Source organism: Protopterus annectens, chromosome 9.part0, assembly GCF_019279795.1.
Source record: "Protopterus annectens isolate FY-2018-M chromosome 9.part0, PAN1.0, whole genome shotgun sequence".
NCBI classification, from domain to species: domain Eukaryota; kingdom Metazoa; phylum Chordata; order Ceratodontiformes; family Protopteridae; genus Protopterus; species Protopterus annectens.
The window spans coordinates 674,010,951-674,037,873 of record NC_056743.1 but is presented as its reverse complement, the minus strand read 5'-3'; the positions used below and the strand labels follow the sequence as shown (position 1 = coordinate 674,037,873).

Genomic DNA, 26,923 nt, shown 5'->3' with positions numbered 1-26,923 from the left:
TCCATTTTGGAGGATCTAATGAGTAGTTTGCAGTTGTAGTTCATATTACTGCACGTTGGTGGTTGGTATAATAGCTGTTGCATATCTTGCAGACAAGGTGCAAAGTTTGGTTGTGGTTGGTATGGGATAATGGGCCAAGCTTTAAATGGCCCACAAGGGCAGTTAGTCTTATAGTAACCTATGAACTGCCATGTTTCAGGTTATCTGGAGCACCGTGTCTTTATAGACTAATCTGTGAATAAACTGGTACAAAACTTTGTGGAAATGGACAACGTTGAACTTTTAAGTTGTGGTACTGGCTCTTGATATAAATACAAGTTGGTCTTCAGTATGCATAATGCTTGAACGGGGTAACCAGTTGTACATCATTGTGCATGGATTCTGATCCTCTGTGATTTACCAAGAAGTCAAACAACTCTCTTGGAACAAGGCAAAAGTATGAAGGACACAAAGCCATTGGGTTAAACAGAACATCTCTTTTTGTAACTGTCCAAAAGTTTAAATTGTTGAGGGTGGTAGTAGGCAACTGTTGAGCTACAAAAAAGAAAAAAGGGTGAAACCAAAATCAATAACTCCTCAGGAAATGGAGAAAACCAGGCCAATGATTAGTATATCCAAGGATTTTAATGCCACTCCATACGTAAAAACAGAACACGCCAAAACCAGAAACAAAGCTGCGTTAACGCTATTCCAAATACTGCGTTTTTGTATTCCACACTGCACTTCATCAGATGATGATGTTGCAATTAAACAAGTGTTTATATACCTTTCCCATTAAAACAATTTGATTAATTAAATCTCAGTCATTTGAATTTTAAAGAAACAATGATCTATTTAAAAAGTATAATTTCATAAACAATACATTTTAAAAAGACTAAATGACATTGTTACTTCCCATTATTTAAAAAGCCCAATTTTATACAGCCTATTACGTTAAAAAAATACATTTCTTACAACAGCAATAAAAACTGTTAAAATTATTTATAATCTCTTATTTAAAAAAAAGCTAAAATCAATGGGTTATATTGCCATCCAGTGGACATTTAAGGTTGAGCTACACTACTGCTCTAACATTTTGAGCATTATGCAAAAGCATACTGCATGGTCTAGTGTTCTGTTATTACAAATTTCTAATATTTTGAAGGTTAAGAAGTAGAATAAAATAATGTTTTTCATTTTCTACACTCTGGTTGTAGTCGTGTTTGCAGTAGAATTGGGTGTGAATGCGACTTTTTGTTTATTACTGTTAAAGTAGAGACTTCCAGCCAACTATATTACCTGTTGTGGAAGGTGCCTAGGGAGCACAGAGCCATGTCGTCCAGCAGAGCAGTGGGTACCCTTGAGTGTCTAATTGTTGAGTTGCTTACTGTACCACTGGGAACAAGCCCAGCTTGTACTAGAAAGGTTTTAATTTTGTCCTTTCATCTGTGATGTCATTTTACGTTTCTAACCAAAGTTGATGTCCATTGGTGAGGATTGTTGTGTAGGTTGACTTCAAAAGTGAATACAAAAACTTGTTAAAAGGCTAGTCCAAGTCTGTGCTGTTGCCCTCTATTATGCTGGTCTAGTCATTTCTGCCTTCAGTAGTATTCCAAGACACAGGGTCAGGAAAGTTTTGTATTGGAGAGAGCTGCTCTCCAATTACCTGTAGGTGTGTATAGATACAGACCCTATAGTAGAGTTTAAGATCAATTCTTGGAACTTCAAACCAGCTTTTCCTCTGGAAGTTTGCAATATTATTTTTTGCAAGGCGGTGCAAGCCCCCTGCACCTGTGCACCTCTCTGGATGTTGTATATCCAAGATTGCTCCACGTTGGGGGAAAAGGTAGCAACTGATAACTAGAAAATATCGGTTTCTAGGTGCTGGTTTGACCTTACAAGAATTGATCTTGTGAGACTCCTGTATGGTCTGGAGAGGAGATACTCACACAGGTTTCCATAATGGTATATGTGGAGAAAAAAAAAGTAGCAAGGCCAAACCAGACAAGGTTGGCAAGAAAAATGTAACAAACAATTAAAATTACAGTAATGCCCTGGCTAGAAATGCAAAAGAATGTAGAGAAATGAGTTGTCTGGAGGGATGCTGCAAAGAAACACATAAGCATTGGGACTGTCTATGGTAGAGATGGAGAGAAGCTGCAAAGAAACGCACAAGCATTGGGATTGTCTATGATAGAGATGGGATGAAAGGTAGACCGAAAGGATTAAAATAAGCTGAAGGTGAATAAGGAAATGGTGAAATGTGGTCATAGTTAAACCAGCAATTACCAAGCTGGGTGGTGAGGAAGCAGAGCAACTGTCTCCAGTGAAAATAAGCATACCTCCAAGTTTAGGAGGTGAAAGTCAGGCATGCATTTTAGAACGTGCACCTGGCTAGTGCGTGCTCCCAAACAATGATTTTTTGAAATGTTGGTATTTTCCAGCTTCATGTTGGCAACATACACCTGTATGCCTTATTTGACCCTTGCCACTTACACGCATGTGTTTACAGTGTGACTTTTTCTCTCTCAAAATCTTGATTTTTAATTTGGCACCTGTCATTTCTGCAGAAACCACTCCTTTTCATCAGAGTTGTCAACCATGGCCGAGAATGATGTTGACAATGAACTCTTGGATTATGAAGACGATGAAGTGGAGAACCAGACTGCTGGGGAAGGCGCCGATGTGCCTGCTAAGAAAGATGTGAAAGGATCTTATGTATCTATTCACAGCTCAGGCTTCAGGGACTTTCTGCTTAAACCAGAACTACTCCGAGCTATTGTTGACTGTGGCTTTGAACATCCTTCTGAAGGTGAGTTGGTAAGGCTGTCTTGCCTCCACTTGAAGTATTTTTTATAGTTTACCTTTAGCCTAGTAGGTAAGTTTAGGGAAGATTTAAACTGCATTTGCTGTCTTGTACTGATTTGGGGTTTTGGTTTGTCTGCATGCAGTCATACAGCATTATTGTGGCATATTAATTGGGCTAAATATATTCAGACTGAAGGGGTGACTTGCAAAAGCAGTTTGGCTAGATGGTAGCTGGTGTTGTGTTGACTTCATGGCATTAGTTACAGGAAAAGATGGCTGTGATATTTAACTTGCTCCCCACCCAGTCATCACCACCACTAGTATGCAAAGTGAGGTATCTGTGTCATTACGTCCACTAGGTTCAAGTTACCATTTGCAAGGGTGACCTAACTGTTACAGTTGTGTAGCAATTGAACATGGAGGGGAATCGCGCCCACTATTGCAGGGTGATGCTTGTAGCTTTACTGTCTCTTTGTCAGCAGTGCTGCTGCTAAATAATGTTTTTAATCTGACACATGGCTTCCTTGTCTGACAGACTAAACTAGCACCACTTGTTGGTATATCCAGTTTTAAGTACATAATTGATTGCTACAAGGTAATGCTTTTGGTGGTGGTCTTTATGGTCCTTTCAGTCTGCTGCTTGTGAGCTTAGAAAATTGCATATGCATTTGTCACTTTATGAAATAGTGTACGGAAACGTTTTCTGATCAGTGGCTTTTTAATGCTAAGGCCAATATCTGTTTTGTGTACTTTGTTGAGCAGATTGAGTAAAGAAATGTACAGGGTCAAATTAGTGCTTCCAAAAATCTTTGCCCTTTGTACCCCCCCTTCATTTAAGCGGACAGTGTTTATAGTCTTAATGTTGGACAGTTTTGCCTAGGTAAAACATAAGACACCTGCGAGTAGTGGTGGTGTGGAGTAGATGCCAGCAACAATAGTAAGGCAGTTGTACCCCACACTCAGAGCTTTGTAGGAACTTTGCAAATATGTTTGCTGCTAAAACTTGAATTCAAGTTACTGCAGTCCATTGCCATTTGCGATGGGATACTGTGAAAAGAAACCACCATGGGTAAAGAGTGCTATCACAACAATAGTGGCTTTAAAAAAGTTCTTACATTTCAAAGGTTCTTGACATTTTTGATGTCTTGTAGTGTTCTATTTTGAGTTTCACAGGTGATTTGGAAAGATGACTTGTGAAAGAGACTGACATGTAGAGTCATTGTTTGGGGGAAGGAACGTTTTATTTAAGATGAACCTTTTTTGAAGGGGGACTGTATATTCTTTTGATAGAATAACTAAGAATTAAGCTAATGGGCAGGTATGCAAGGGAAGTGAATAGATGAAACCTAACTGCTAAGCTGGACAATACTGATAGTGGTAGACATATGAAATGTATGGTTTTCACATCCGAAGATGGTGGATGTATTAGACTTTTCATGCTGAATTTGATTTGAGTTTGCCTGCAAGCATTACTATATGAGCGACACTTGCTGTTTGATGTGCCATGTTTCTCTTAAGTGTCATGCCTAGCTGAGGACACACTTCTCGAAAGTTAGAGAACAACTGTTTGATTTTGTATTTTCTTTGGACCTGCTGTTGCGACATTGAAAAGCAAACCAAGGTTTTAGTTTACTACAGCAGATGTTTGTCTAGCAGTTTTAACCAAAATTATCCTAAGGCAAAGCAGTCTTCTACAACTGCAGGTTTGATGAGAAGGCTTGTGTTCATTGATTGCTGCCTTGGTAAACTGAAGTGTTGTCCTGATATGTACTTTCATGTGTGTGTATATATAGTGCTTGGATGCACATATATTTAGTTTGCATGTATAAAGTCCATAAGACATTAGGCTGCATGGCCATAAACAATATTACTAGTCTATAAACTAAAATGTTAACCCATTTTGTTTTTCTGAAGAAAAAAGCAAATGCTACCTTTGTGTTGGTCCACACATTTCCTTTACCTTTGGTTAAAGGACTGCTGTCTCTTTCAAGTCCATGGCAGCAGACCTTTCCTTGGGTCACAGTTTCACCTTTTTAAAGCACATTAATACGGTATGGTAAATTATTATCTGGTTATTACAGCCTGAATCCTCATTCCACAATTTTAGGGTTTTCCATTACATGAACTTCTGATCTAACTTGAGTTTTGGCTCTCCACTCTTTTTTTTTTTTTTTTTTTATAGTAGTTGGTTGTGATAGTATATCAACAGTAAATACTTTAGTATATATTCTGACCTCACATTTAAAGGGAGTACAGCAGGTTTTGCTAATGTATTCCTTAACTTCACGGCCCTTTTCCTCCCCATTTACATTGTCCTCTGTAAAGCAACAACAATAAAGCATTTACAGTTTTTATAATTCCCCTTACTTCTGTAACAGAAGCTTCTCATACTGTGATGGTTTCACTTACAAAATGATTCTCTCTCATTTGAATAAAGCTTGCTGGAGTCGCCCAATTACTGACATCATCGAGGCCAGGCAGTGCAGGTACTTATCAGTTCCCTCCCCCAAAGTGACATCACCACAGCTGTCATCTGATTCTAACTAAAATAAGACCCACCCATTCTGTGATGTCATGGCTCCCTTGTCCTTCCCCCAGCCTGAGTGCTGTTCATTTTATTCAGTAGTAGTGTAGTAACACCGATGTTTGGAAACAGAAATTTGGTATGCATACTTGTACATTCTGCTCTGCAAATGATGCTTGGGTGGTGTATCGCTTGCACTTTCTGTTGTATTTGCACCAGATACTGCTAGTGTGCAGTGCGGGAATAGAAAGATTAAAATATTACCCTGGTATCAGAGGTGGCAGTGCAACATATTCATAGCGACTTAACATGAGAGTAGCTCTAAGCAAGCACCATGTGAAACCTGAACAAGAACCTAGAATTATTCAGTGCAGCTTCCACACCAAGTTTGAAAATGAATTCACATACTCACATGAACAGGAGTAGCTGCATATTGATGGCTAAAGGTGAATGGACATGTCGGGTGGTTACTACACTGCAAAACTGGTATGTAATGGTTGAGATATTTGGAAGGCATGAGCAAACACACAAGTATATTAAAGCCATAGCACCAATTGAACTGGACGCTGGCAAATAGATTAGTAAGGGATTTTGTCCGTGCACAAATATTTCAACAGTGATTCTTTGCAGTGGCATCCATTATCTGATTCAGGGTAAGTTAACCTTGATGTCCTTTATTTAAAAAAAAAAATCAATAAAAAATTTACTTTGTTATAAGTGACTTCTGGACACAAGAAAAAGGAAAATATAGCAATGTGGTTTGTATGTACAGACAAATCCAGTGACACTGCAAAAGTTTTTTTTTTTTTTTCCCAAACCAACCAGTGGAGTAAAAACATATGAAGGCAAACACTGCATACCAACACACTTTGTACATGTAAATCTCAATTTTTAACAAGGTAGAAGCATGAAGTGATACCTTATTTATTGTAGCTGGTTTACCAGGATAGTCCATTGGTCCATAATGAACCCGTTTTCAATGGAGTCCTGGGGAGAAAAGCTCCAAAAAATACATTCTTCATACCTATGAACATGCATTCATACATACAAACAAAGTTTAACAATAGGTACAACAGGTAAAAAAAATAAAGCAATATCAAGTAGTACAGCAAGTGTACAGTTAAAATACATTGCAGAAAAACATATTCACTATTTAGCATGAAGTTATCCATTTATGCAGAGTAGTTAGGAGAACAAAGTTACTAAAATGGAAGAGGAAGTACAATGACATGATGTAGTGGGGGAAGAGGAAAGGATATGGACTAGTCTAATAATTTCTTAACACTTTAGTTCTAAACTGGTTAATAGTATAAATGTTTTATTTTTTAGCTTCTTGGTGCAAGACCTTACTGGATGTGATCGCAGTCAAGTAAGGCCATGGCTATAGTGCAGCAAAAAAATGTCCCCTCTAACAAAGGAAATGCTAGAGCAAAGATTAGATTACATGAGTCAAGCACCCTGCTGAGATCTGCCAGTCAATGGAATTACCAGGTCAAATTACCCTCAGGACTTTGACAGCTAGGGAAACCTAAGTGTTATGGGGGAGGGGAGAAGTAAATGGACTGGAATTCATTGTCTCACAAATTAGTGCCATTTAAACAAAATTAGAAAAAAGGCAGCAGTAAACAGCACTTGAGTGTGTTCTGTGGCATTTGCACTGTTTCTAAGTAGTCATCCAGCAGCAGGGAAAGTTACTTACACTGTTCTATTTTACTCAGTACTTTGTACGCATGAAACATCTATGAAATGACAGGAACTTTAGGCAAACGGAGGCCTGCATGATGTAACATTTTTGAGCCAAACAATGATTTCTGGGATACTGGATGGCAACCTGATTTATCCAAACCACGTCAATATGCCAACCTCCAGGTGGTCAGTCTGGAATTGCATATAAAATATTTAAAATCCTGTAAATAATCCCAGAGTGCTGTTAGTGTAGGAAATCATGCCATGATGTTTTAAACATGTTTGAGTCTGTGGGTGCGGTACTCCTTTAAAGGTCTATTTTCTGTGCACATGTTGCATCTACCCTCCCTATCCCACCCTAACCAGTGGGTTGGGGATAACTATAGTTTGTAAGCCCTGAAAAAGCAACCTTTTTAGCATTTCACTTGCCTAAGCCTGGTTTGTGGGTCTGAGAGTATAGAGAAGTTTGCAGGGGTGGTCCCTGGCAGGGTACAACGTTTTTTTTTGGGGGGGGGTTATTTGTTACCAGTTGAAGTGATAATGCAACAAATAGTATTTCAATGCATAGAAAGCCACTGTAGCTAGACACACTCGATAGTAGAGGTGTCCTTTCTGCATTAGTTTGTTACTGATATAATGTAGTTCTTCGCTTGTGTTAAAGGGCAAACAGTGGTCTCAGAGCCATGCAGAGATCTAGCATTCCAGAGTACAGGCCAATTTTATTATCTGTGTGATGTCGTGATTTTGCCACTGAAAAGGTATCGTGATTTTGTTTGTGTATTCAGTCAGCTTTGTCTTGTGTGTTCTAACAACCCACACTTAAAATGAGATTCAGTCCACCCAGATTATGGACAAGTTGTATCTAGTTTGATCACTCTTACACCTCATCACTTTTCTGTAGGTCTCTAAACGTGTTAGCTTTACTTTCATGCCAGATGTTCTCCATTTTGTATTAGTTTAGTTCCTAGGAGGTTACTAGACTATTGGCCCTGAGGAAGAGTTTAGCAAAGTTGGCACCTGATGCCCCAGTCCCAGCAAGGACACGGGTGGAATCACAGGGGTGTATTTTCTGTTTCCCATCCAGTTATCCAGGTTGCGCTTAAAGGGATAATGAGGTACTTTGCTTGATGTGGAGAGGGAGTCTACCCAACAGATGGAGTCTCTGGGACACATCTGTCCTGGTATCAAGTTCTGGGGATGTCAGACCAGGTTGAGATCACCTGTGTGGGTTACTAGAGTAGAGCTTGACTTGCAGATATGCAGCAGTGCCATTAAGGCGGGGTCTGAGATTGCCTTGTATGCCAGAGGTCACCTCTGAGGAGTCTGTATGAAACTGAGTAGAGGAACACTGCTTTTAGCCTGTCTGTGTAGGATAGATGTTTGAGGCCCTCTCTAGGTGAGGAATCTCCGTTTCCAGCTGCTTATTTACAGCATTTACTGTCTGTTTTTTTCCTTGTCTCTGTAATAAAACAAAAAAAATCTCTTGTTTTCCCGCCTTACTGAACTAGAGTAGTCCAGTTTCAGAGTTGCTGATCCCTGGGCCTTGTTTTTAGTTCCTGTTACTGACCCATTGCCTTATTAGGGAGGAGGGAAGGAGGGAAGTTTCTTTGCTTACCAGTGGGAGTGGGAAGCACTGAGCAGCCTTTCTGTCCGATTTGGTGAAGTTTCAGCCAGAAACTAGTAGTCCATTGGTCGTTTTGGGCCAATTCCTAGCTCCTTTCAGCCCCCTGCTATAAAACACGCTAAACATGCGTTTTCCAGCTTGTACCAACTCAGCACAGATCCTCGTGGTGGCCTGCAGAGTGATCCAAGCAGCAGAGAGCTAAAAGAGTGACTTTCTACCAGATATAAGTATTTTTTGTGGCTTTCCCACTGTTATTTAAGCTAGCGACTGCATTTTGCCTGTTTTATTGCTACTTTAAGTGATTTCTGCATTTTACACTGTTTATTGCACTTTAAGTTACTAATTGTTGCAAATTGTTTCTGTAGGCTACACACTAAAGTGCGCTAGCCGATTTTACAGCATTTATAGCATTTACTGTCTGTTTTTTTCCTTGTCTCTGTAATAAAACAAAAAAATCTCTTGTTTTCCCGCCTTACTGAACTAGAGTAGTCCAGTTTCAGAGTTGCTGATCCCTGTGCTTTGTTTTTAGTTCCTGTTACTGATCCATTGCCTTATTAGGAAGGAGGGAAGTTTCTTTGCTTACCAGTGGGAGTGGGAAGCACTGAGCAGCCTTTATGTCTGATTTGGTGAAGGTTCAGGCAGAAAGTAGTAGTGCATTGGGCGTTTTGGGCCAATTCCTAGCTGGCTTCAGCCCCTGCTATAAAACACGCTAACGCCAGAAGCTGATTTAGCTGAGTTACCACTGTTGCACACAAGAGCAGCGGTTAAACAAGGTTAAACTATTTGGGCCATCTAAATTCCACTCTTCCAATTTTCCCTTAAAACTACCTTCCCCGAGCTGTACTGCTGATCTAACCAGCATATCCTATAACTGAAAAGTTCATCTCTACTTGATTCCCAAGTAGACTATTCTCTATCTGTAAAGCCTAGCACTTACTCCTACAGTACTTGCACCTTGATAAAGCACTCTTATTATAGATAGTACCCCACCAGCCTAAAACCCACTTCCCCCGGAGTCCTTTGAAAGTCTCTTTATCTACTACTTGTAGTATGTCGAGGATCAGTTGCTAGTGTCCTCTCCAGCTCAACTGGTGAACCTGGGAATATTGAGGCAATGTTACAACTGCCTCATGTACACAGACAATCCTCTCCTTCTCCCACAAAACACAAATACATGCGAGAGATGCAACTATACGGCCAAACTGGAGGCTGAGCTCTCTCAACATAGGACTGGCAAGACCAGACAGGAGGAGAAGGTAACCACACACAATACATACCCAGTCACACATGGTACCATCACAACTTCAAATCATACACATACTCACACAAAGACATACTCGGAGGCTCTGATCAAAAATTTACCAAAACAGCAGAGGCCACCAAAGCAGACACCCAAACAACTACCACCTCACGACCCAACACATGCAACACATAGACCACACAGTCAGAGTGTCAAACAGTCACAGCCCTTGAGGCCAAACAAAATGCCAGACACACTTGTCATTGGTGATTCCATAGTCACACACTGACGTCCCGCTCACCAGACTGAGTAAAGAGAATGTCACAGTAAGCTGCCTGTCGGGCGCTAGAATCCGCCACATAATGCAAGCACTCAGGTCTCTCAACAGCAGGTACAAGTACGACTCAGTCATTGTCCACGCTGGTGTCAACGACCTGAGACGTACCTCCTTGGACTACATGAAAAGGGACATTGAGGAGCTCTCTGATTATGTAGCCCAGGCAGGTATGACCCTGACCTTGAGCAGTATCCTACCTTCACCTAGAATGATGCCACAATACAGTGATAAGATGATCAGCTTTAATAATTGGCTTAAATTCTGGTGTCATTCAAAGGGGATCCAATGTCTGTCTGCCTGGGATGACATGCTGGACAAGCCACGCTGCTTCGCAAGGGACGGCTTGCACCTGTCACCCCTGGGCTTCCGGATATTGGCAAAGGCTCTTGCCACCCCCATAGTGCCTTTTTTAGGCAAGGCTCAAATTCTAAACCTACCACCCTAGAACACCAAAAAAGGAAAAAAAAACTAAGGGTAATGCTGCTCAATGCCAGAAGTCTCAATCTCAAGATGCACGCACTCGAGGCCCTTCTCAATATGGAGAACATCGATGTCTGTGCTGTGACAGAAACCTGGTTCAAGGCTCCTGAGAGCACCCCAGCACTAACAGGTTTCACCTCATATCATGCCGGCCCCAAAATCCGGACAACACCAAGAAAGGAGGGGTGTCCATATTCATAAAGGACACCCACACCTCAAGGTTGGTGGCAACGCACGATGCATCGGAGACCATCCAGGTGCAATTAACCATAGGCAAGACTGCTCTGCAATTTGTAGCATGTTACAGGCCACCCTCTCAAACTCAGGAACCTCACATGGCCTTCCTGAAAACATTGGAGGGGATAAATGTATCTCCAAACACCATCATACTAGGTGACTTCAACTACCCTAATATAGACTGGGAACACTACTCAAGCCCGAACACTCTAACCCAAAGATTCCTGGAGTTCATAAACTCAAATGCCATGGAACAACTAGTCACCATCCCCACAAGAGGAGAAAACATACTTGATCTCATCATCACGAACATGGGATCAAAATGTTCAACACCAGTATACCCCTCACTGGTGAGATCAGATCATAAACTAATCTCGCTGGAGGTCCTCATCCCCCCCCACCTGAAACAAAAAAGACCACAGTGAAAAACTTCTCAAAAGCCGATTTCACACTTCCAAAAACTAGTGTGGTCTCCTTTAAGGCCCCTGAGCCAGTGGTAAACATTACTCAAACCGCTGAATCACTTACAAATGCCTTCTACCAGCACTTACAGGACTGCATGGATCAGGCAATCCCAAACAAAACTAAGACTCTCTGTACCAAAGGCAAGCGTCCAGTCTGGTGGACCCCAGCCATAAACAAGCTCTACAACAAAAGGAGGAAGCTACTACAAGATAGAGCAAAATCCTTGAAAGGTAAGACACCTTTGATCATTATAAGTAAAAACTAAGAGCTCTCATAAAATCATCCAAGGCAAATTTTGAGAGAAAAATCGCCAAGGACTCTAAAGAGAATCATAAGGCCTTCTTTAGCTATGTTAGAAACCTAGGAGGAAACTCCCAGATATGCTCAGAATTAGTTCAAAATGATGTGAAAATTACTGAACCTACACACATTGCCAACATACTGGCTGACAGGTAACTTATCCCCTCCCCCCCAAAAGGAGAGATATCTATTCCAGAGGATTGTAGCCCCCCAAACATCTCCAACGCCCAGGTGAGAACTGCCCTCACTAAGGCAAAAAACACAGCATCCATGGGACCGGATGGTGTCCCCGGCTGTGTGCTTCATGAACTCAACGAGGAATTAAACCCACAGTTAGGACAGCTGTTTAATCTTAGCCTCACCTCAGGATACGTACCCAAGGAGTGGCGCGGCGACTGTGGTCCCACTTCATAAGGGCGGTGCCTCCACAGACCCTGGAAATTACCGCCCCATTAGCTTGACAAGCCTTATCTGCAAAGCCATGGAGAGGATCATAATGGAACTCCTAAATAAAGACATGGGAACTTACAGACTTTGGATCCAACCCAGTTTGGCTTTGTCAAAGGCAGATCCTGCCTCTTAAACTTGGTTGACTTTTTCGAGACAGTCACCAAGGCCATTGATGAGGGAAAGGCAGTCCATACAGCCTACCTCGACCTGGCAAAGGCCTTGACACAATACCCCACTCGGGTATCATCGAAAAACTCATCAGCTTGAATGTAAACCCATACATCACAAGATGGGTTGCAAACTGGCTAAGTGACAGAACCCACAGGGTCAGAGTTGCTGGAGCCATGTCAGACTCAAAGCCTGTCACAAGTGGTGTCCCACAGGGCTCAGTCCTGGGTCCACTCTTGTTCGGCATCTACTTTTCTGAAGTACAAGCAAACACAGGAGGGTTATGGCTGACAAAGTTTGCAGATGACTGCAAACTGGGCGCCGTAGTCGAAAACACATCTGACACAGATATCCTCCAGAAGGGCCTCACAGAAACGGAGAACTGGTGCCAGAGCCATGGCCTGAAGTTAAACGCCAAAAAATGCATAGTCATACCCTTCGGGAAAAACAAGGTTACCCCTAGCTACCATATAGGTGGCAATCCACTGAGCACAGAAAAAGTCATCAGAGATCTGGGGACCCAGGTTGACAGTAGCCTTTCGTTTGACACTCATGTTGCTAAAGTAGTTAGGAAAACCTTCTATATCACATACCTGATCATGAAGGGATTCACATCTAGATCAAGGGAGGTCATCGTCCCCCTGTACTCATCACTCATTAGACCTATGATTGAGTACAATGCCCGTTCGGAATGTATCTGACCAGACACCTGCTGCAGCTTGAAAGGCCCCAAAAGTTCCTCACCAAAAGGATAAAGGGTCTCAAATATGTCTTATGCTGCCCGACTGAAAGAACTCCAGCTCTATTCAGTCTCATACCGCTTGCTCAGAGGTGACCTGTGCCTGACATAAGGCCATGTCAAACCCAGATTTGATGAATATGCTTCACCTCAAAAAATCTAGATCCCTCAGAACCACAAGGGCAGGAGACTTAAACCTTGACACGGTTATAAATAGAACGTGCTGGAGGGACAGATTCATCACCCAGAGACTCCCTATGCTGTGGAACAAAATCCCGGTACATGTGAGGCAGAGCACCTCTGGCCTTGTTCAAGAGGAATCTTGACCAATGGATGGGAGATTGCAGATATACCCCAGGGATTACTTCAGTGTCACTGCTTGACAGAGGCACAGCAAAATGATAGGCATAGTTTTTATTCAAACTAAAGGGGTGGCGAAAGCCACATAACTATGGGCTAGGCTTATAAATGCCCTTGGGCAGATAGCCTAGTATGAACCTATGATCTTGCTTTGTGAGATACACGCTTAAAGGGGCGTTGTATGCAATAAGAGGCCTTATAAGGGAAGAATACAAGGATATTATGATCTCCCTGTCCTTGGATGAGAACCTTTATTTATAAGGTGGGTCATGTAGAAAGCTTTCCGTACAATGGAAACAACATGGTGGTAAAGTGTCGGGTTGCTATCAGCCTGGATGCCCAAATCTCTCACGAGTGATTGCATGCTTAGGATGGTATTAATGTAGTAATTGGAGGAGAGGTCTCCTCCGAGGGGTTTATGCATTTTTTTGGTATTCAGCTTGACCATGTTTCTGGCACCAGTTATTTGTTTGGGTGAGACCCTCTTGGAGGCTGTCCACATCACTAGGGATATTGATGACTGCACCCGGCTTGCAGTCATCTGCAAACTTGGTTAGCCATAGCCCATTGGTTTTGGCCTGCACCTAGGAAAATTGTATCCCAAATAAGAGGCTCCCATGACCAATCCCTGGGGTGCACCACTGTTGCAGTTCTACTTAAGGTGGCTTCTTCTATTGATTAGGTGGGTTCTGTCAGTGAGCCAGTTTGCTACCCATGTGGTAACATACAGATTGATGCCTAGTTGAGATGATATCTAATTATGCCTGAGTGGGGATAGTGTTGAAGGCTTTAGCCAGGTCAAGGTAGGCGGTGTACACAGTCTTCCCTTCATCCTTGGCTTTGACTGTCTCGAAGTCTACTTCAAGACATGACCTGCCTTTGACTAAGCCAAACTGTGTGAAATAGTGTTTGGAGGTTGCCAGTGTCCTTGTTAATGAGGTCCATAATAATCCGTTTAATAGCTGTGCAGACCAGCCTAGTTAGGCTGAGGTTTGTATAATTTACCAGATCGGTGGACTTTCCCTTTGAGTAAAGGGATGACATTGGCTGTCCTCCACTCAGCTGGGACAAAGTTGGTATTCCGGCTTTGGTTGAATAGGGTGCCTAATGATACTGCAAGTTCCTGCTAGAGTTCATGTAGGATGCAGCCTGGTATCTGGTCCCATGGAGGCTGTATTTTGTGTCTTGCAGGGGGCAGTTACTTGGGATGTCTGTTTTACTGGTGGGGGGGCAGTTGGGGTGAAGTTTTTGCTGAATTTGCCAGCCAGCAAGTTGGCTATATTTATAGTGTTTCTGTATGTGTTGTCATTTACCACCAGTTCTGAGCAGATCTGGGTGCTTCCTTTGAGACTGTATGTGAAGAAGGCTTTATGATTTGTCTAGTTGATGTGGCCAGTTTGGACTCTGCTTTGGAGGATTTCACTAGTGCTCTTATTTGCTTTTTGAGGCTATGGAGCGGTTGCTTCCAATTGGGCACCTGCTTCTTTTTGGTCCTGGACAGTGCCCCCCCCCCCCTTTTTTTTTTTTTTTTTTAAGAGTTTATTGAAGATGTTCACCAGTCCTTGCGGAGTATGATTTTTGTCCTGTCAGGTATTCCTTTTTCCATGTATCTATACAAATGTTCGTTTAGTACTTTTGTGTAGATTTGGACATTAGTGCCAGATTCTACAGAGGGGGCTGTGAAGCTGTTTGTACCAGCCCTCAGGAGGTTGTAATTAGCTTGGGTAAAACAAACTTCTCCAAAGCTGGAGGGGTGCTGAGGGAGATGGTAACTTTGAATGTGACTGCTTTATGGTCAGATCTTACCAGGGAGGGTGATGCTGTAGGAATGCTGCAGTGGTTACTCATGTTGGTTAATACCAAGTCAAAGATATTTTCACCTCTTGTGGTGGCATTGACTAGCTGTTCCAAGGCGTTTGTGTTGACAAAGTTGAGGAATCTCTGGGCATTTGTGTTCTGGCATTTGTAGTTCTTCCAATCTATGTTTAGGTAGTTAGCCGCCCAGGATTAGGGTAAAGGGTTGAATCTCTCTAGATTCGAGGATGTCCAGATAGAGTGGGAATCTGAGTCAAATTTGGGGGCCTGTAGCTAACTGGGATTTGAATTAAGGGTCTTGTCAATGGTTAACTGCACCTGGAGTGTCATGTGCATCATACCGATGGGCCAGCTTGGAGGTGTGTACATCTTTTTTAATATATATTGAAATTCCACCTCTTTTGGCTTTGCTACTCAGTTTGAGGTTTGAATGTATGTTAGGATGAGTAACTCATTAAGGTGGGAGTGCTCTCTGCAGCTTTGAAACTGGTTTCTGTGGCTGCACAAATGTCGGCATCTTCCGGGGTTAAGAATGCTTGCAGTGAGTGCTGTTTTGTGTTTAGACTGCTAGCGTTTTTATATATATATATATATATATATATATATATATATATATATATATATATATATATATATATATATATATATATATATATAAAAAAGGCCCTGTGGGGGGGGCATGGAGTCTTTTCTCTGCCAATGGCAAATATAAAGCGGTTACAAAGGGGAAAGAGGGCACGGCATCCCTGCCTGGTTCTTATTTCCCAAGGACAGCTTATCTGAGAATTCTCCCACTTTGTTGCCTCTGATCCTTAATGTCCTAATTTTCTCTGTTGTATTAGGGAATGCAAATGTTTCCAATGCCCTACTCATAACATCCCATCTTACTCTGTCGTTTGCATTCTTTGCATCAAGACCCAACGGGGGCTATTTACATTCTTCTTCCCTCTAGGTCCTCACTCTGTCCAAAAGTGTGCCTGCCTTCCACAAAACCACACTGATCCAGATCTGTCCATTTTGGTGTCGTCTTTGCCATAATTTAGCTAGCAGACATGCACTGTATAATTATGGTTTAAAATTGAAATGGGTCTGTCTGTGAAGCTGGGTCTAAATGAAGAGCCTTATCTTTATAGGTTCATAGGATGAAGAGCCTTATCTTTATAGGTTCATAGGAGTTTGCTAGGTTAATATCTGCATGGGCCTAAGTCTACCGATGCATCCCAAATCTCTGAATAGTTCTGATACCCTTGATAAGTGTAAGCATGAGCCTGGGAGCTGAACCATTTACCAGTTACCCGTGTCCACTGGAGACCAATGACAAACCAGGGATGACTTTCTGGTTTCCAGTCAGTCCAATTTGCACTTGAATTAGGTTAGGGAGGAACACTGCTTCACATAGCCTGTTCTGTAGCTGGGGTAGTCTCTGTGATACATGCCCAGGCGGTCCTTTATCTCCGGCAAGGTTTAAGTATTTAGAATGGGTAATTTGATGTTTGTTTTTTTGGATATGCAGGTGGTCCATTTGCCTGGGGTTAGACAATGCCCTGTATGCCAGGCATAGATCTACCCTCAAAAGCCTGTAGGAGACTGAATACAGGGATAGGACCTTGAGGTGGTCTGCATAGGACATTTGGCTTATGCCCTGTACTCCTTAGTAAGGAACCTCTGTGGGCATTCCAATTGTTGGATATGCCTGGTTCTGTACATTCCAAAGGGGCATTGTACTTTAAGTTTGAATGCCGAATACAGTGGTCCAGTGACTTCCTTGGACTTGGATGCCATATCTTTGTTTATAAATTATGCAACAAGAATTGTTTCCTCGGCCGAATACAGTGATCAAATGACTTCCTTGGACTTGGATGCCATACCTTTTGTTCATAAATTGTGCAGCAAGAATTATTTCCTCAGCACTGTAGACGGACACATGATGGTCAAAGGCTATATTACTATGTGTGTGTCTTTAAGTCCATGACTACTGGATCAAATTTAAGGTGCATGTCAGAATGATAGTTACCAGGGATGGATGACTTCCCAAAGGATACTATCATGCATTTCTTGGCATTTAGTTGTAGTCCATGGGTCTGTTTGTCAGACCCTTCTGGAGAACATTTGTCAGTGTGAGATTCCATGACTACTGCTAATTTGTAGTCTGCAAATTTAGTCAGCCAGAGACCACTGACATTGGCCTTTGATTTCTGAAAAGTAAATGCCAAAAAGGCCCTTCCTCTTAGCTTTATGGCTAGGCTTATACTGGAGTAGTGATTTCATGAATGAACGTATGACAAGTTCACTTGCACAACTGTACTAATGCTCTAGGTAGAATAAGTCCCTGCTGCATTAGCCTCACACCCACTGCCCCCCATCCTGTTTAATTGCCAGGGTGTACCTTTTTATAAAGAATTTCTTGCTAGCTTTAAGAAGGAAGGCTTTTAAAAGTTTTGGGTTTTGACACCCAGACTGTCCCTTGGGATCTCAGCCTAGCCAGCCTGTTGGGGGTAGCTTAAGGCTTTGGAAGGCCTGCTAGCTGTTGCATCCTTGGCAGGCTGTAACGCACAAAACTAAGGTTTCTGCCACAGTAACATCTGTTGCAAATTTACTTACACAACTACTTTTCTAAGCATAATCATCTGTTTCACTTGGCAATCTTTGCATATCAGGTGTGGGTCTTTAGTTTAGTTACCCTTTGAGTGGATACCACCTTCTCCGTTTTGCACAGTCTCCCAGACATGTTGCACTTATGTGCACACATTCCTGTGGTGACTTTTTATTATTTTTCTAGAAAAACAAATCTTGATAGCTTCAACTAGTAGAGTTGAAAGCCATGCAATTAGACTAGGTGCTCAGTAGCAGTAATTTGAGGCAGATTAACAGATTATGCAAAATGTTTTATTCTAGAATTTGCAGCATTGTAATCTTGACAAGGCATAGAGGATACTTTGTGCCTAGTTGTATTTATTTAGACCTGGTTGTGGGTTACATAGAGCTGGGTGTCTTGCTGTGGCATTTACTGGAATCATTAAGGAATCCTTTATAACCCCCTTCATAGGATGTTATTAGGCTATTGACCCGAGGGTCTTTACAAGCCTAGCCATTAAATCCCAATATAATACTAGATGAGAGATACTGTCTATGCTCAAGGTTTTTCTAGCAAGGGCTACCCATGTCCGGGAGAGAAGATGGGGCAATCCCGGCACACATTTACAGTTTCCCATCCAGTCATCCAGACTGTGCTTAAACATGGTCATGGAGGTGCTCTGCTTGATATGGAATAGAGGCCTATTCTGCAGGAGTGGCAACCTCTGAGAGATGTGTAGTATAGCTGTGTAAAATCTTACCATAACCATAGATGTCCATCTCTTCTACATGCAGCAGTAACCATTACATGAGGGAGTCTGCCTCCTGTTGACTTGTAGGTCCGGCCATTTTGCCAAAGATAAATGCTACCGTGAAGGTACGTGTGCCAGCCTGCAACACTCAGCGTATGTCTGCCATAAATGGACATAGAGTATAAAGCAGACAACAGCACGCGCCTACCTCCGAAATGAATGCCACAACAGCCTGGAAGGAGTGGGTAATCGGGAGTCAGGCAAGCATGAGGGGGAAGGCAGGGTGGGAAAGCATACTGCAGCATACAGAAGAGAAGGGCATATATTTGTTATGGTAAAATTTTACACAACTATACCATGTCCTTCTATTCATATGCTGCAGTATCCATACATGAGAGAGAATGAAAAAGCTCATGCTACCGAAGGATTGGGAGGGGGAACTGAAATATTTTCCACAAAGCTATGCAGAATGGCCCTGGCAAATCTTGCTCTGGACCTAGAAATGACATCCAATTTGTAATGTTTCGTGAGTGTGGACAGCTGACCCAAGTAGCTGCCTAGAGAATGGCAGCTGTATCCAAGCCTTTAAAAATAGCCCCAGAAGAGGACACAGCCCTAGTGGAGTGTGCCTAGCTTGGAGGGGAAGCTTTTTACCACTGGCTGTGTAGCAAAAGGTAATGGTTACAGAGATCCATGAAGAAATAGTTTGCTTGGAAACTGGGTCTCCCAGGGCTCTTGGGTGATGGGTCCTATCTGATTTATGAATGGATTTGGTCTTGGTCAAGTAGTATCTGTGTTGTCTATGCACGTCCAAGGAGTGAAGGATCCTTTCGTTGGAGGACTGTGGCAAAGGAAAGAAAGTAGGCAAATTGATGGCTTGATTTTAGGGAGAGCTCATTAACTACCTTAATCATAAAGGATGGGTTAGTATGCAGGCAAACCCTGTCCTTATGGAAAACTGTGAAAGGGAGAGACCCTACTGGCTGAAGTAATGGCCACCAAAAGAACAGTTTTCCAAGTGCTATCTTGTAGAATAGAGTCCTTATCTGGTTCAAAGGGTGGTAAGATGAGCTTTTCCCACACAAAGTTAAGGTCCCAAGGAGGAGGGATAGGCTTCCTCTGAGATCTGATGTGCAGAACTCCTTTTAGAAAAGGCTTACCTTCCACATGTTGCAAAGACATTAAACGTAAATTCCCTGTTGGTTATTGGATGTACAAATATTTTATTATCTGTCATCACATTTACAGTTATAATAGGGGTGGGTCCCTCATGTTTGTTCTACTTATTTTTGTTGTCTGCTGTGAGATATGTCTTGTTTCAAGTTAGGAGTGCTCTATATCCCAGTAGCCTACTTATCTCTGACATAGTTTTTAATATATCCCAGTTCTTTGTAATGATATTTTTTTAACACCATTAAACCTACGACTATAAGCTGTAACATACCTAACTTGATTATTTTTACTATTTCTATTCATATCTGCCATCTCAGCATGTTAACTTTGACTCCACTGAAGGATTACAATATTTAAGTGTTTTCTGGTCAGCAGAGAAGACTACTTAAGATTTATTATATATTTGTTTTACTTAAATGTGGCAGTTTGCTACCCCCCTTCCAGTAGCATTTATGGTAATTTTGGATTTGAAGGATAGTTGCTTGTATGTAAAGTAAGCCCCTCGAGGTTTCTGCTGTTTATAGCAGCTCTATTCAAAGTGCTCTCCATTGGTCTAGGTTGGAGGTCTGATTAGTGGCTTCATTAAGTTGAGATGGAGATGTTTAGTAATGTGCTGTGACAACAGCTGTACCACAAGATCAGCTTTTTAAAATGGGATTCCCTAACCCACTTTGTGGCATACCTTGTCAACAGCATTGTGGAACAAAATGTCTAGACAAAGCAAAAAAATTGAGACAAATGTCCCAAAAATAAGAACACATTTAAACATTTCTCTTATAAAACCTTTTATTCTAGCAACTTTCTAAATTTTATATTGTACATTTTCTGCAGAATATGAAGTTTGAAACACTAATGTCATTTAAGGAATTCAATCCTCGCTGGTTTGTCAGAAAAACTTGTACTTTGAGGAAAAGATAAAAATTGTGAGGCTATAATCTGGGTATTCTGTGAGCATCTGAACAGTTGAGAGAGATGCTTTGTGTTAAGGACGAAATTTCAAAACGTGTGATGTTACATCTCGCCTACATTCTGTACTGATGGGTTCGGAGCCGATTCCTCTGCTCAGACTCGGCACGCTTATGCTATAGAGCGAGGCCTCTTATTGGCTGAGCTATCTTTATCCCAGGATGCACCACCACTAATCCCCCAGATCTCGTTTGCCGCTAACAAGCTTAGACGTGGTCTCAACTTGGCTGGTCCAAGTACTATTTATTTAGGCTTTTTCCTGTCACAAATTTCCTTACTTTGAACCCAAAAGCTGTTTTAACAGCTATTGTTGTTATATTAGTGTGTTTGGTGAATTTCTGTTAAAAATTTGTGATTTTTTTTTTTTTTTAGTCAGGGAAGGTTTCCCGTTTGAGTTAGAGGGGCCTTCCCCTGTTTTGCTGCTTGTGTTTCTTTCTCGGGTCAAGTACCCGTTTAAGTTAGAGGGTCTTGACTCTCTTTTCTGTCTAACTGTTTAGTTTAAAAAATAAATATATATATATATATATATATATATATATATATATATATATATATGTGTGTGTGTATGTGTGTGTGTGTGTATATATATATATATATATATATATATATATATATATATATATATATATATATATATATATATATATATATATATATATATATATATATATATATATATATATATAAATATAAATATAAATTTGTTAAAGTTGTTGGACTTAACTTTACTAAGTTAGTGGGGTTTTTCACTTAGGTTCTGTGGTGTAGCAAGTTATGTCTAAAGAACACAAACCCTCCGGGTTTAAGAAATGCACGAGGTGTGGTTTTAAAATGTCCATAACGGATGACCACTCCTCTTGCGTCTATTGCTTAGGTGCTAAGCACCTACAAGAGTCGTGTAGTGTGTGCCACGCGTTCTCTTCTAGAGTCCTCCAGGAGAGGAAGAACAAATTAATCCTCAAGAGATTAATCAAGCCTTCCTTCGAGGAGGCTTTATCTTCCTCTCAGTCTCCTTCTAAAAAGAAGAAAGCGTCGGCTCCGACCAGTCTGTCGGAACCGACCGCTAAAAAATCTAAGCAGACTTCTCCATCGGCTCCACGGACTTCGGAGCCGAGGTCGAAACGGTCTGCCTCGATGCCTCCAGCCTCGACCCCTCTGGTTTCGGAGCCGAGGTCTGGGACATCGAGAGGCGGGTCACCCTCATTGGCTCCACTGATATTGGAGCCGATAAGGGTTACCGGCTCAGACTCTTCCCCCTCTGAGCCGAAGTCCTTATCGGCACCGAGGGAAATTTCCTTGAAACCTTCCTCTGAGCCGATAGTTGAGTCCATTCGGAGCCGGTCCCCGAGCCCTTCGGAGCCGATGGAGAAATCGGTTCGGGCCCGATCGGTATCCTCTAGATCATCCAATATGTCTGATTCGGACATCGACAGGGTGCTCCTTCGACTCTTCCAGTCTCCGGTGTTCCAAAAGCTAGTGTCGGCTCCAGCCCAATTGGCTTCGGAGCCGATGGTCCACTCCCCGACTGTGGTTCCTCCTCCGACAGCTTCGGCACCGTTGGAGCCGGTGCTGGTGGAACCTGTGGAGGTGGTAGGGTCGGGCCCGACCCTTGCTCCAACTCCGGCTCTTGGGTTGGAGTTCAGTACACAGACTTCTTCCTTCGGCCCTGGGGGGGAGGCTTCGGGATTGATGCTTTCTGTCCCAAGTCTCCCTCTTGGTGCGTCGGCGGCGGGAGTGCCGTCCACTGTCGTGGCTACGGAGGTGGGACCCTCCCAGGATTCTGGTGGTCCCGCATTCAGGGCTATGAGGAGTGCATTAGCCAAATCTTCCTTGGCTACCTCCACGGTTTCCCCAGCTCCTTTCCTGCATACGGAAACTGGGTCGTTGGCAGTCCCCCTGTCCTTAGACAGCGGAGCCCCCGGGCCTCAGGTTACCCCCGCTGGGGTTTCTCCTCCTGGAGGTCCTTCTGAAGCCTCTTCGGAAGAACCCCCCAGGAAAAGATCGTGCAAGAGGAAGCACGTTGACTCCCCTGACATCTGACACTGATCTCGATGATGCAGAGGGGTCCCATAAGTCGTCCTCTGATGATGTCTCCTTTGCAGACATCCTGGAAGCCCTAAAACGAGGCGGCGGCTGGCAGTCCAAACCTCCCTCTGCTGATGAGTCGGTGTTCCTGAAGGCTGACTCTGCTGATGAGTCGGTGTTCCTGAAGGCCTTCGGGGCTCAGCCCTCCGCCTCCTGGGTGTCTCCACCCTTCGAGCTCTTGGATTTGATCTGTCAGGGCGTGAGAACACCCAGACTCTGTGGAACCGGTGCCTGCTCGTCCGAACAAGTTCCTCTCGGCGCCCCCTGATAGAGTTCCTAACTAAAGGTGTGGCTGTAGATGCTTTGGTGGTGTCATCTGCTACCCAGCAAGATGTAGCAGAGGCTTCGACGTCAGTCCATCCTCCTAATAAGGAGTCTAGGAGCATGGATCGGTACGGAAAGCGCACCCTCAGTTCAGCGGCCTTTACACTGAGGTCCTTGAACTACCTTACGCAGTTTACCAGATTTCAGAGGGATCTGATTAAGGAGCTATCAGATACCCTCTTGGGTAACCTGCCTGAAGAGCTGGCCCAGACGGTTGGCTCTCAGCTGGCTACAATGTCGTCCATTTCGAACTCGTCCATGAGGCTCATTTCTTATGCGGCCGAAGGGGCGAGTAGAGTGGCGGGTACAGGCATGTCTCTACAGAGACAAGCCTGGCTCCGCCTGTCTCATTTCGCGGAGGCCTTTAAGTCTTCATTTGCCGACGCCCCCTTTGATGGCTCCTCCCTGTTTGGACCCAAGGTAAAGGGCACACTAAACCGCTGTGAACAGGAGGGTAAGACTCTGACTGCCGTAGGGGCACGATTTTCCACTCCCTTTCGGCCTTATCCCAAGGCTAAAAGAGGAGGGGAAATGTGGTTCCGTAGATCTCAGAAGCCTTACCCCTCTCAGCAGGAGGATTCCCCTTCCAGAGGCAGAGGAGGGGGAAATTCTTCCGGAAGACGCCATCCGAGGCGGCAGAGGCCCTCGCAACACTGGAGACCGCGAGTCCTTTCGTGGCTCTTCAGCCTTTCATAGTCCCTGAGGGATTGCCCGGCTGTGCTGCTCCGGAGCCAGTCGGGGGTCGCTTCTCGAAGCACCTAAAGGCCTGGGAGGGCATCACTCAGGACCGATGGGTGCTTTGGATTTTCGCCGGAGGTTACTCCATCCCATTCCCCCCGGACCCGCCACCCAGTCAATGGGATACCGCAGCCTCAGAAGTTTCAAAGCTGCTGCAGAAAGGAGTCCTCCAACCGGTCCCCGCAGACCAGATCGGATTAGGGACTTGCTCAAGATTCTTTTTGGTGCCAAAAAAGACCGGGGACTTGAGGCCCATATTAAACCTCAGCATCCTAAACCGTTCAGTCAAAGTCCAAGTTCCGAATGGTCACCCTACAAACCATTCTCCCATTGCTGGAGAAAGGTGTTTGGATGTGCTCCATAGATCTCAAGGACGCCTATTATCATATCATGGTACATCAAGCGTCCAGGAGACATCTGCGCTTCAGCCTAGGAGGCAGTCATTTTCAGTTCCGTGCGCTGCCCTTTGGTCTCACCACAGCCCCCAGGGTGTTCACCAAGTGTTTGGCAGTCGTGACTGCTCACCTGAGAAGTCTAGGATTCCAGGTGTTTCCGTATCTAGACTGGCTCCCAACCGCCACCTCCAAGCATCTACTTCTGCGGAGCCTATAAGCCACTATATCACTGGGAATTCCCTTGGAATCACCTTCAATTGGCCAAAGTCTGTGTTGCTGCCATCTCAACTAATAAGATTCATAGGGGTAGAGATACTTAAACCAAATGCGGGACTATCTACCTACACACAGGATACAAACCATACAGGCCCAAGTTCGAGACTTACTTCCCAGATCCAAAGCCCTAGCCAGAATGGTCCTACAGCTATTGGGATCCATGTCCGCCATGGTTCTTCTAGTCCCCTTGGCAAGGTTGCACATGAGAATTCTCCAGTGGCTTCTTTCAGCTCGGTGGTCCTTTCAGGAACTCCCCCTCCGTCACCTTGTATGGATCACGGAATCTTGCAGACGGGACCTTCGCTGGTGGCTAGTGCCATCCAACTTGGATCAGGGACGACCCTTTGTTCTACCTCCTCCGGCGGCCACTTTGACCACGGACGCCTCCCAGACAGGGGGGGCATTCCCTGGGCAGGTCAGTCCAAGGCAAATGGCATCCGGAAGGGACTTTGCTTCATATCAATATTTTGGAAATGAGGGCAGTACTTCTGTCCCTTCAAGCTCTTCACGATTATCTCCCTCAGGGCGTAATTGCTGTTCACTCAGACAACATGTCAGTTGTGTGGTACCTGAACAAACAGGGAGGGACCAGATCCTATCCTCTTTGCAGAGAAGCCATGAGAGTTTGGGAATGGGCAGTCTTGACCAAACGCTTCCTAGTGGCTACTCGCATACCGGGCAAGTCCACTGTGATAGCCGACAGATTGAGCAGGACCATCCTCTCTCCTCACGAATGGTCTCTGAATATGACAGTTGCAAGTCAGATTTTCAGCGAATGGGGAGTTCCATGTTGCGACCTCTTCGTGACTCCTCTGAATGCGAAGTGCAAAGAATTCTTCTCCCTAGCCCCGGCTCCGGGGAAGAGCCCCATGGACGCATTAGTCCATCCTTGGCCCACCGGCTTGCTTTGTGCCTTCCCTCCAGTTCCTCTCCTTCCCAGAGTGATTCAAAAGGCATCTCTCTTGGGGAGCAAAATGATCTTAATTGTTCCTTACTGGCCTCGTCAAGTGTGGTTCCCCTATCTTCGGAAACATGCCCTGGCAGGTCCATGGTTCCTGGATCAGATCCCAGACCTACTGGTTCATCAGTCGGGACTATTCCACCAGTCCCTACACACCTTAAAATTGACGGCTTGGCTCCTCCTCTTCCGACGATAGTCAGGAGTCATACATTGGATCCAGATGTTGTACACGTATTGTCTTCGGCCCATAAGTCTGCTACAAATAAACTGTATTCTAGCAAATGGAAAAGATTTGCTATTTGGGCTCAACTCCGGGGCCTGGACCCCATTTCTATACCCGTGGCAGAAGTACTAAAATTTCTGACTTCTCTTTTCAATCAAGGCTCTTCAGTTTCTACCATCAAGGTACAATTGGCGGCAATTTCTAATTTTCACGAATCCATAGACCCACCTTTAATGAGCAACAGATTGTGTAAGACCTTCTTGAAAGGTGCTGCTCTATTAAGACCTCCGATTTCTCATCCTGCACCTCCATGGGATCTCGATAGTGTTACGTGCCTGGACTTCTTTCCCCTTTGAACCGGCAGCTACATGTGATCTAAAGTTTCTATCATGGAAGACAGCCTTTCCGGTGGCGATTACTTCTGCCAGAAGAGTTTCAGAGCTTCAAGCTTTGTCAGTAAACCCCCCGTACTTGGTTTTTCACAAAGACAGAGTATCCCTCAGACCAAATCCTTCCTTTGTCCCCAAAGTTTGTTCTACTTTCTGCTTACAACAATCGTTAGAGCTTCCAGTTTTTTTCCCAAAATACTCTAACAAAGCGGAGTTCATATTCCACACACTAGATGTCCGCAGACAGTTGCGTTTTTATTTAGACAGGACCAAACAAACAAGGCAAACAGATCAGTTGTTTGTATCCTTTGCAGATAACAAATTGGGCAAAGCTGTCACAAAGGTCACTATTGCCAAATGGATCAGGGACTGTATTACTCAAGCTTATTTTTATTCTAACAAAGAGCTTACCACCTCTGTCAAGGCTCATTCTACAAGGGCTATGGCTACTTCGATAGCATTTCATTCTAAGCTTGCTATTAGTGACATTTGTGCTGCGGCTACATGGTCTTCCCCGCACACATTCATTTCCCACTACAAATTAGATGTGGCATCTAGAGGACGAGCTTCATTTGGTTCCACAGTGCTCAGGAGTGTTTTCCAATGAGCCACCCGGGATTTAGGTGCTAGGGACGCTGTCCCATCAGTACAGAATGTAGGCGAGATAGGATCACATAACATCTTTTAGTTATGTACTCACCATAACTTCAGATGTTTGGGATCCATCTCGCCTACATTCCTAATAACCCATCCTCCTTCCCCCTTCCTTCGAGATCAGAGGATATCAGAAGGTCCGAATCCTGTTTCATCTTGAAACATCTAACAATGTTATTTAATCAAGTTGTGCATGTGTGC

General features: G+C 43.6%; 1 protein-coding gene across 3 annotated transcripts in view; it reads left to right on the top strand.

Annotated features, from left to right (window-relative positions):
• The window catches only part of DDX39B (DExD-box helicase 39B), a 308,058-nt gene that overhangs the window by 2,501 nt on the left and 278,634 nt on the right, over positions 1 to 26,923 (top strand). For all 3 annotated transcript variants that reach the window (XM_044083268.1, XM_044083269.1, XM_044083267.1), the window contains exon 2: positions 2,550 to 2,791. In XM_044083268.1, the coding sequence (XP_043939203.1) occupies positions 2,581 to 2,791 (211 nt within the window). In that variant the 5' untranslated portion in view covers positions 2,550 to 2,580. The remainder of the gene's footprint in view (positions 1 to 2,549; positions 2,792 to 26,923) is intronic.